This window comes from Serinus canaria, chromosome Z (genome assembly GCF_022539315.1).
Source record: "Serinus canaria isolate serCan28SL12 chromosome Z, serCan2020, whole genome shotgun sequence".
Lineage (NCBI taxonomy): Eukaryota > Metazoa > Chordata > Aves > Passeriformes > Fringillidae > Serinus > Serinus canaria.
In genome coordinates, this window is record NC_066343.1 from 58,790,614 (window position 1) to 58,800,054 (window position 9,441).

A 9,441-nucleotide genomic window follows, 5' to 3' on the forward strand; every position below is an offset into this window, starting at 1 on the left:
ACACTATATACTGTTTGAACTTGTATACATACACATATGAAATGGGAACCTTAAACCAGGTGAATAATGCTGAATTTAGGTCAAAAATAAGGAATGTTTCCAGACGTATTATTTCAGGAGGCATCTCCCTTGTAAGGACTCTGTATCTGGTAGGCAGTGTATTGCTAGTTGACTGCTGTACATAATGCAGCAGTCACTGCTACACTGTCACCAGCTGCAGGGCTGGCTCTCTGCTGGTTTGAGGCAATTCCTTTGGAAGGTGCAGGAATTCGTGCAGGAATTCATGCAGGTGGTGTGACTGTGTGTGATGGGACGGCAGTGTGTGTTGGCTGCTTGAAGTTCTGACAGCAGCTAACATACAGCTGCTCTCTCTTCCCACATACCTTGGTCATCAAAAGGGAGAGCTACTACTTTGTATAAGAAATCTTTTTGTTTCTCCTGACTACCGCTTTCTTTGACTGTCAGGCAAATCCAAGTGGTATCTTGTATCTTTCCATTATTCTACCAACAGTGAGAATTTTTCCTTTATTTAGACTCTGGTGTTCATCTACTTTTAGATATCAAGGTAACAGGAAGTTTTTAAATACCTGAACCAGGTAAATAATTAAAATATTTTTAAAAGTTTTAAGCTCTTGGGGGCTTATTCAAAGAAAAAGCAGCACACTTAAAAAACTTCACATGCATTTTATGTTTGATTTTAATTTTTTGATAGTAATATTTGACAAATGCAGCTTGATAGTTTTTGAGAGGTGACTTTTGCTTGTTTGTTTTTAATTGAGTAATTAGATTCCTAAATGGCTTAAAGTCACTTTCACTAACTTCCTAAATACTATATCTGAAAAAAATAATTACCTTTCCATAGTATGTGATTTAAAAAGTCAATCTTAGAGCCTTTCTTCTCTCATTGCTTCTCCAGATAACTTAATTTGTTAACACCAATGCATTAAAACAGCTGCACATAGTCTCACCAACCACACAGTGTGAACAGGACATAGCACTATATGTGGAAGGATAAAGGCTGGAAGCACACTGATCTTTTTGATTCATGTTACACTGTGAGCTTCTCCAAACTTGCTGTCACAGCCAACAGTGTTAATTTTATCCCCATCTTGGCTATTCAGGCATCTACAGAGTGCCAAAGACACTCTTTGTTGTTACTTGTTTTATCTAGGTGCTGCTGAACGTGGCCATGGACCGTGAAGAGAAAGAGCAGCAGTGTTGGTGAAGGTGTGCAGAGCGACAGCCATCCCACTGTTGTGTGTGGTGATCAGGCAGTGTATTGTTAGTTAGCTGTTCCTCACACACCAGCAACTGACTACACTGTCAGATTAGCACTTCACAGTCCAGACAAGAATATAAACGCTGCTGTTTAAATATTTCATGGGTTCCTATCTGCTCCAGTGCCAGCCTGGTTCCCCTGACCAAAGGGAGATGTGATAGGTTATGCAGACTGAGTGAACGAAGAGTTTAAAATAAGGTGTAACTGAGAGTATAGAAGTAAATGCAGTTGTATGTCATGCAGTTATACAGCTACCCCAACTGGTTTATAAACAATCTACTGAATTATGTAAACATTAAGTAATAGTTTCAGGTTTGAACCCTATATGAGTATGTTTCCCTTACACCGCTAAATATTGAAGGAACATTGATGTGTTGGCTCAGCAAACAAGTATTATACTTGAATTTACAGGAACATATGCTGCTGTGACTGAAATGGATTTAGAATATTTTCACTGCCAGGCAACTTTTTGGAAAGAGAAGCTCACAGTTCAATGGTATTTGTTTGAGAAAATAAGGATATGTCAGACCTAAGGAATGAAGGGACCTTGAGGTGGGAATGAAGGATTAGGATGAAAGAGGCAATAGGTTTTGCTCAAATGGAAATAAAATAAATTTTTCACTCATGGACTGACCTTTGTTAAGCATCATAGGAGGGATGTTTAATCTTCAAGTGGGGAGATTATTCAGGAATCTAAGAAATAGGTTTCAATCTGTTTAAAGTGTTGGAGCTTATATTTTTATATGTTGTATTTTAAAGTAACTCTAAGTGAACATTTATACAGACATACATTCACACTGCTTCCTTGGCTTTTGACTATAGATAAATGTTTGTTTGAATAACATATTCTGACTTTCATTTTATTTGCTTGCTTCTCACAAGTTTGTGCAGATTTGGCCATTAGATGCTTCATGTTTACCAAATAATTGGTAACATACTTTTAAGAAAGAAGTGATTAGTTTATCAGTGGTCTGCCCTAAATATTATATTGCAGGACCTGGCATGTCTCATGATGTATAAGTAATACAAAAACACAGAGCTTTTGTTAAGGAGGAATGTTAATTTGTTGAGGAATGTTAATCAACAGTGAATTTTGAAAACCTTACACTGTGTAGAATCAGTACTGAAGGGTACCTATATTGAAATTACTTCGGAAGATGGTTGTGTCTCTGCATTGTGACTAAATAGTGGAATGAGGAGTTCCATGACTGTTTTCTCGGACAAAATCTTCTTTCTTTAGGACTCTGGACTCTGAATATGATTCAGGAAGCTGTGAGTTAAGTAATTCTGTCCACTTGTTTGCTAATATCACATGCTATTTTTGAATACCAGCAAAGACACTTGATCTCAATGCTGGCATTGAGATATTCAAGATTACACTGTGTCCTCTGGAAAACAATATGAGCTTTAGCAAGTGAGTCACAAACAAGGTGCACACATTTCCTTCCCTCCCGCTCCCTTTCAAACAAGAAAATCATGCCTCACTGTTCATCTTGAGTGTTTCAAGGACCCAGGTGAAATTTCCCATTTGCTGAATAACTCTCAGGCAGTACCAGGACTAAAACAAGCTTTTTTTTGGGGACTTGCACTAACAGCACCCAACATTTCTTTATACCTACCATTTTTTATTCAGTGATACAAAACCCAGGGAGCTTTGGTAGTTCACATGAACAGACATGCATGTTTTAGGCTTGTACATTTTCCAATTAACATATCCACCTTTTATGGGCAAAACACTGTGTCCTGACACTTAGTTCCATGGGCCATCAACTGCTCCCAGTGAGGGGAGAGGGTCCATATCTCAGTTCCCTTCCTGCTCCATCAAAGCAGCAGAGATGTGTGACAAAAATCACCTGACATGTCCCATTATGTGTTCTCACTGTACATGCAGGAGGAGAAAGGAGTAAAATGCAAGACCTCAGCATAAAAATAGGCACTGTCTTGGCAGATTTGATGTGGAATCTTGCAGGACAATGGCAAACAGTTCAGAGCCTAGTCTAAACGCCAGCAGCAGGCTTGTTTTGTCTAATGAGACTTTTACATAGTTCTTAACTGGGTTCTGAAGTTTTGGGTGGATAAAATTGTCACACATGAAGTTTGAGTTCCTTTCCAAAAAGGGGCTTGCCATTATTGAGAGTGACTTTGTTTAATCTTGCACATCAGTATTATTACTCAATCTTCATAGATTTTTTGTAAAATTCTCAATTAATTCAATAAGTGCATGAAAACCCCCCTATTTTTAAAAAAATTGCTCTTGAATTTCTCACTTTTTTTTTTACAGTTGGGTGGCTGTTTTTACTGGAAAAAGTTTTGAAGCACTTTTAGGTATTTTCAACCAATGTTAGTCTTACAAGAGAACAGCACTAATTCTACCCATCCTTTTCATATAGAAAATGTCACTATTCTACTGAGACACAGGTTTTTCTCATTCCTATTATCTCAGCCCTTCTTCAAGGCATGGACAGCTGGAGTGAGGTTTCTTACTCAAGTTTTCTATCTCCATTCAAACAGATAAATCAAAATTCTTGGCAGTTTGTAGTGGAAGAGAGGAACAGAACTGGAAATGCAGTTACAGGCAGGACTGAGGAGTTTGCAAGGTGAGAAGAGTGGGGCTTGAGTCATGAGCCTGCATCCCCTTCTACTTCTCCTTGAAGGTTGCCATTTTGTTCTAGAGATGAGAGGTAGATGGGTGGCTGGGGAGCATTTTTTTGGACTGTGTCAGAAAGATGTTTGTAAGAGTGCCAGGCTCTTGATTTTAGCTGCCCCCTGAATCCTTTGGTAAGTAACCATGAATATTTACACAGGCCCTGCCTTCATCCAGGTCAGAAGAGAAATAACCCACCAGGAGAGGAGCTCACATCTGAGGCACTGTACTGCAGCACAAATGTATGGAGAAGGTTGAGGGCTTTACAGGTGTTGGAGAACTGAAATGTAAAATATGTAGCAGCAAACAAACTTTATTTCAATTTTTGTGCTTCTTTTAATAATTTTATTTTCTATGTACTTTTTTTTTTTTTTTTTTTTTGCAACTGGCAGCTTCACAATTCAGTAGTCTTCCTTGAGAAGATATTGCAAAGCTGATATCTTCAGTTACATACGTGAAACCCTGTTATGGATGTCTCTGGGTCCCATGTCTTTCATGACAGGGCAATTATGTGTTAATGGAGTATAAAATCTTGTGTTACTGGTATAATGGGGAAAAAAAACTGTGTAAATATGAGTAATTTATTAGTAAACCTTCTTTCTAACTATTTACCTGCAGATGACATTTTTAATTAGCTATTGTCAGCAATTCAAAAAAGGAAATCATAAACCCTTTTTGCAAATTGATAGTCCCTCCCTGCAAAGTCCTGAGCACCTCACTGGGCTGGTTTCTTGAGGCCACGGCAGGAGCCAATCCAGAACTAGTAAACAAGTTGCAAACACCAAAGTTAAAGAGTAGCAAAGTCACCTGATGGTTTAGCTTCTAGCAACATTTCCCAGGAATGTAGAAAGGCTGTATACCCATGGCGTTGAGTGGCTTTTTCAGAGGTCTTCTCTTTTCTTCATGATAATCTGCCTGATTAATGATGTTACCTCTGGTTTGATACTTTCTATTGGCTCTTCAGGTCTCCAAAATTTCACAACTTTACCCTCAGGGCTGACAAGGTACTTCCAGAAATTCCATCGAGGCTCTTTCTTTGAAGAATCTGTAAGGACGAGATCAGATAATTTTAGTGATTTACACCTTGAATTTTCTCCAGGCCCCACACTGATTCTTTGACTATTTATGCTGAAGTAATCCCACCATACTCTTTGCTAGTTGTCAGGGCATGTATTTACTGATTGCAGCTAATGACCTGAAAAGCTGGGAGTCAGTGATGCTCCCCCCTTCCTGCAAAGCTGTTAAAGAGTTCCTACTTTTACTATTCTATGCTTCCTAGGGAAGGGGATACAAGGGCTGCATATTTATTCAGGGAATCCCTACTTTTGTGTCAGTTTTGGGAAATAAGATGGGAGCAGGAAGTTGTACTGGTGATGTCTTAATTAGGCTTCTTTCAAAAAACACTCCTGTAGATTTGGACTGGAGGACAAGTGTTTGATTGGGAATGGTGCTGAACCCTAAACGGACTTTTTTTAAGCAATGGATTGAAGTTTGGCACAACACTTGTGCTGCAAGTAGACTCATTTTGCACTAGATTATTGCACAATGCTGTTGCCATCCTGTTGCTAGTGGTCACAGGCACAAAAGGGTGGCACGGCATGATGTTCAGCCTTCTGATTGTCAGAACAGCAACATGAATAAAACAGGTACTTTAAGTGAAAAGTGCACAAGAATTTAATGCACAGGAATGCAGGAAGATAAAAACTTTATTTCAGAATATTGAAGTACCAAAGGATCTTTCTCCTTCTAGTAGGTGAATAGCAATAAGAAAATTTTAGTAGAACTTTTTTCCTTTATATGTATCAAGTTTTAACACTGATGGCACTTATAGTTATAATCTGGATTCATCACACAGAGGGCGTGCCTTTGTGCTCTAGTCTTCTCTACAAAGAACTGAGAGAAAACCCTCAATAATTCTGCTGGACACCTGGCAATTCAGGGCAGCAAAGTTACCTGAGGGTTTTACTAGCATGCCTAAGAGGAGGTAAGAACAAACACAGTTACAAGGTCCATGGTGGCCACTTAAAAGATTCCTCAATAAAAACACTTTTCATGTACGTAGGAAGTATCTTGGGGGATGTAGCATATAAGAGTTCTGGGAAAGATCTCATTTAGGTATTGAAATAATTCTCTGACAAGGAGCACTATGAGACAGTGAAATAGACTTGGAAAGCAAGGAGACGGAATACAGGTTTGGACTCTCTGACACTTTATTTTCTGGGTAAAATGGTTTTTAGAAGGGGGTTATGTTTAAGCTATCTTTTTTTTTGTATATCAATATGGTTCAAAATCTGGTCAAAGTTCAGCAAAGTTCAGAGAGGCTTTTCAAGGTGGCTTTGAGTCTTTGAAACTTTGGTCAGCTAAAGGGAGAGAAAATTTAATTTTGCTCATCAGAATATGGGATTCTTAGTCTGTAAATGCTCCCTGTATGGAGCAGGACTTTGCAGGCTGGGTCCTGAAGTTCACATGACAAATTAATACAAATCAGTGGTTATATGTAACTAGTATATGTAAACCTGCTTTACAATACAGTTTACAGAAAGGCAGTAATAGGACCCAGTTAAAAGTCTCATCTGTATGTGGTTATATAAAATCTTCTGATAATTTTATGACTCCTATAACTACATTTTTGTCCATAAGAAAAGTCTTTTTAAAAATAAAAATCACATCCTTTGAAATAGAATTTTGTAAGTGTGAGTTTCTAGCTCTAGCATTTGTAGCAAAATGGATGTTTCTAGCTGGGCTGGTCAGGCCAGACTGGTTTTATAAGCAGTGAGGAGAAACTGATGTTTTCAGGACACAATTCTTTATTTTTGATATCTAAATTGGAATGAGAGTAATTGTTCGCTAGGTGCTTGTTTCTCTCCATAGTTTATGAAGACTTCAGTGTTTCCTGACAAAAACATGCAGCCTGGATTCTATGAGAGTACCATGGTTACAGGCAGCTTGATACATAAAAGAAAACAGTTACCTATTAGAAATTTAAAGGCTGGATCTGCTTCTGATCCTAGGATCTTGATTTTGTGGAAAACAGGGAATGTTACTCCATAGTTTCCTTTGGCAAAAGATTCTATTTCCTGGCTTGAACTAGGCTCTGATTCTCCAAACTGGTTGCAGGGAAACGCCAGCACAGTGAAGTGGGAGGGACCAAACTCTCTGTGCAGCTCTTGCAGGGCGATGTAATTTTTGTCTGTGTATTGGCAGTAACTGGCCACGTTTACAACCAAAGTTGCCTTCAGAAAAATAAAGTTAGAATAACTTTAGTTATTGGTTATTAGCTATTATTTAGTCTAGTAAGGAAAAAGCCTATAGATTTTGTAGAGATCACAATTAAATCTTAAAATGACATTTCTCATTATCATCATGGTTACTCTTGGAAGGCTAAACATAATGTGTCTGTTCTTCATTTCATTAAACAAATAAAGATGAAAGCAGCTGAAGAGATTTGCTTTTAGACAATCTGTTGTAGAAATATAGTAAACTCATAAACTTAATCTTACAGCTTTGTTTATATATAAGCATTTAAAAAAGCAGATATTAACGACATGCACTAAAATCATATTTACTAGATAAACTTCCAAAATCCAAACCAAACATTCTTAACTATGATAAAAATCCATGGATTTGCTTGTTAGGCTATATTGAGCTGTGCTAAATAACACAATTTCTTTTATTGATTTGCTAGATCTAATACCTGGAGCAGGCCTAGATAAAATAAATTTTCTCCAGCTTTCTGTATGAAGAACAGGAATTTAGCACAAATCTCTGCCAAAACCTCCCATAATCAAGCCTTTTTTTTTACCTGGAAATGTACACATTTTTTTGTCAGTATGGATTCAAGACAGAAAAAGTGAAATAATAACTTACTTTCCCTCTGTACTTCTCCAAGGAAATATTCCTTCCTCGCGAATCCTTGACTTCAAAAGAATAGAAATCTTTGATTTTAGGTTTGAAAAACCTGAGTTGCAGCAGGCAGAGAATGGTGGTGCACAAAACCATTGACAGGAAGACAGCAAAGATCCTGGCTTTGTGCACTGAGTATTTCAGAGGATAACTAGTTGTGAGAGGCTCCATCTTTGAAACCTTTGGAGAGGAGCCTGGGCAGGCCTGGAATGTGAAGGAGGAGCTGAAACATGAGACTCTCGGCTCAGACCGGAAAGAACGAGCTGCTCATTTTTGTCCCTGCTGAAAAAGAGTTGTTGCAGATCACAGTGCCTGCTGGGCTTCTTTTGCGGGGGAAGAGGGATGGAAGGGGGGAGAAGAAATGAATAAAAAGGGTGTAGCCATCACCTTAGGAGGCTGATTGCTCTGATATTCTGGTGTGTGTCTGCACTGTCCGGAGAGCTGGTGGGGACAAGACTGAGTTTGTAGTGCAGCTCCAGCACATCCCCTGGGCCCCAGGTGTATCTGGGGAGTTGCTTGGCGGGAGGCAGCTGTGTTATCAGGCAGACTTGGGGTTATCAAACAGAAGCATTCCGGGGGACAGCTGCTGAGGTAGAAAACAGGCAGGATGGCTGAAACCACCCGGTTTACAAGCCCAGCACTGCATCTCATCAGCTGCTGTGGGATCACAGGCAGCCGTGTAAAACTCTATTCAGCGCATGGAGTAGAGAAAAACTCCTTGGTAATAGGCTGTCCTAATAAAGGAAGATAATAAAATGTGGATTTTTTTTGCATTGAGAGTGGGGATGATAATGGAAAATGGGTTGCTTTCTTAATTGCTACTGGCTACCTGGCAACGAGCTGTACTGAGATGGTAAGATTGAAGGTCTGCATGAGAGACGAGTTAGCTGAAAGTCTCAGATCTAAGCCAAGCCTTGGTGGTGTTTTGCTGATTGTGAGTCTTTGCTTACTCTCTTTCCTTCCCACTGCAAACGACCATGAAAGAGTCATTTCTGTCTCAGCTGGTTTTCTTTGTCAACCTGATTTTTGCTGCACTTAGATAATGCATTTTAAGGGATGGAAATAGACGGGGCTTTTCTGAGTCTAAAACCTGGAATCTGCTTATTTCTCCCCTTTTGGTGTCTTCAGTATTACTACCAGTATCATTGATTTGCACAATATCATAGTGGTACATTCAACTCTTTCTATAATCTCTAAATAGCTAAAATCCACAAGACTATAGGGAGAGCTTCACACTGTTCTACAAAACAGAGAGACGCTTGGGAAACCCTGTGAAATTTCAGTATTTGTGTATGAGGACATATTAGACTTTGTCTCTGCCTGGCAGAAAGGCCTGTAAGAATGGCGTTTTGATAGTGGGGAAGAAAGCACACATAATTGTGTGCTGAAACGAGCAAAGCTGTGCTCAACAAGCAAGCACAGGTGACTAATGCTGACCTTAAAGGCAAGAAAAAAAGTGTGTTTGGTTACAGAAAATCCATGTAATATCCTGACGTCTTGGCTGCATCTCAAGTATTTGTAATTTGCATCTAATATTAGTTCAGAACAAAATAAAACAAACAAAAACCCGTAATATATTATAATACTGGTGTACCTAATAATTACCCAGAAGCCC

The 9,441-nt window shown here is 38.9% G+C and overlaps 1 protein-coding gene across 2 annotated transcripts; it reads right to left on the reverse strand.

Annotated features, from left to right (window-relative positions):
* Positions 1-679: 679 nt before the first annotated feature.
* On the reverse strand, positions 680-8,051 carry GPX8 (glutathione peroxidase 8 (putative)). Of its 2 annotated transcripts, XM_009095825.4 has the most exons (3): positions 7,791-8,047; positions 6,895-7,156; positions 680-4,968 (listed from the first exon to the last, which is right to left on the reverse strand). In XM_009095825.4, exons 1-3 carry the CDS (start codon positions 7,995-7,997, stop codon positions 4,805-4,807), a joined length of 633 nt encoding a protein of 210 aa, XP_009094073.1. In that variant the 5' UTR covers positions 7,998-8,047; the 3' UTR covers positions 680-4,804. The 2 variants fall into 2 exon arrangements, with proteins under 2 accessions (XP_009094073.1, XP_018776187.1); XM_018920642.3 differs by lacking the exon at positions 6,895-7,156 and having other exon boundaries at positions 7,791-8,051.
* Between the last annotated feature and the right edge of the window lie 1,390 nt (positions 8,052-9,441).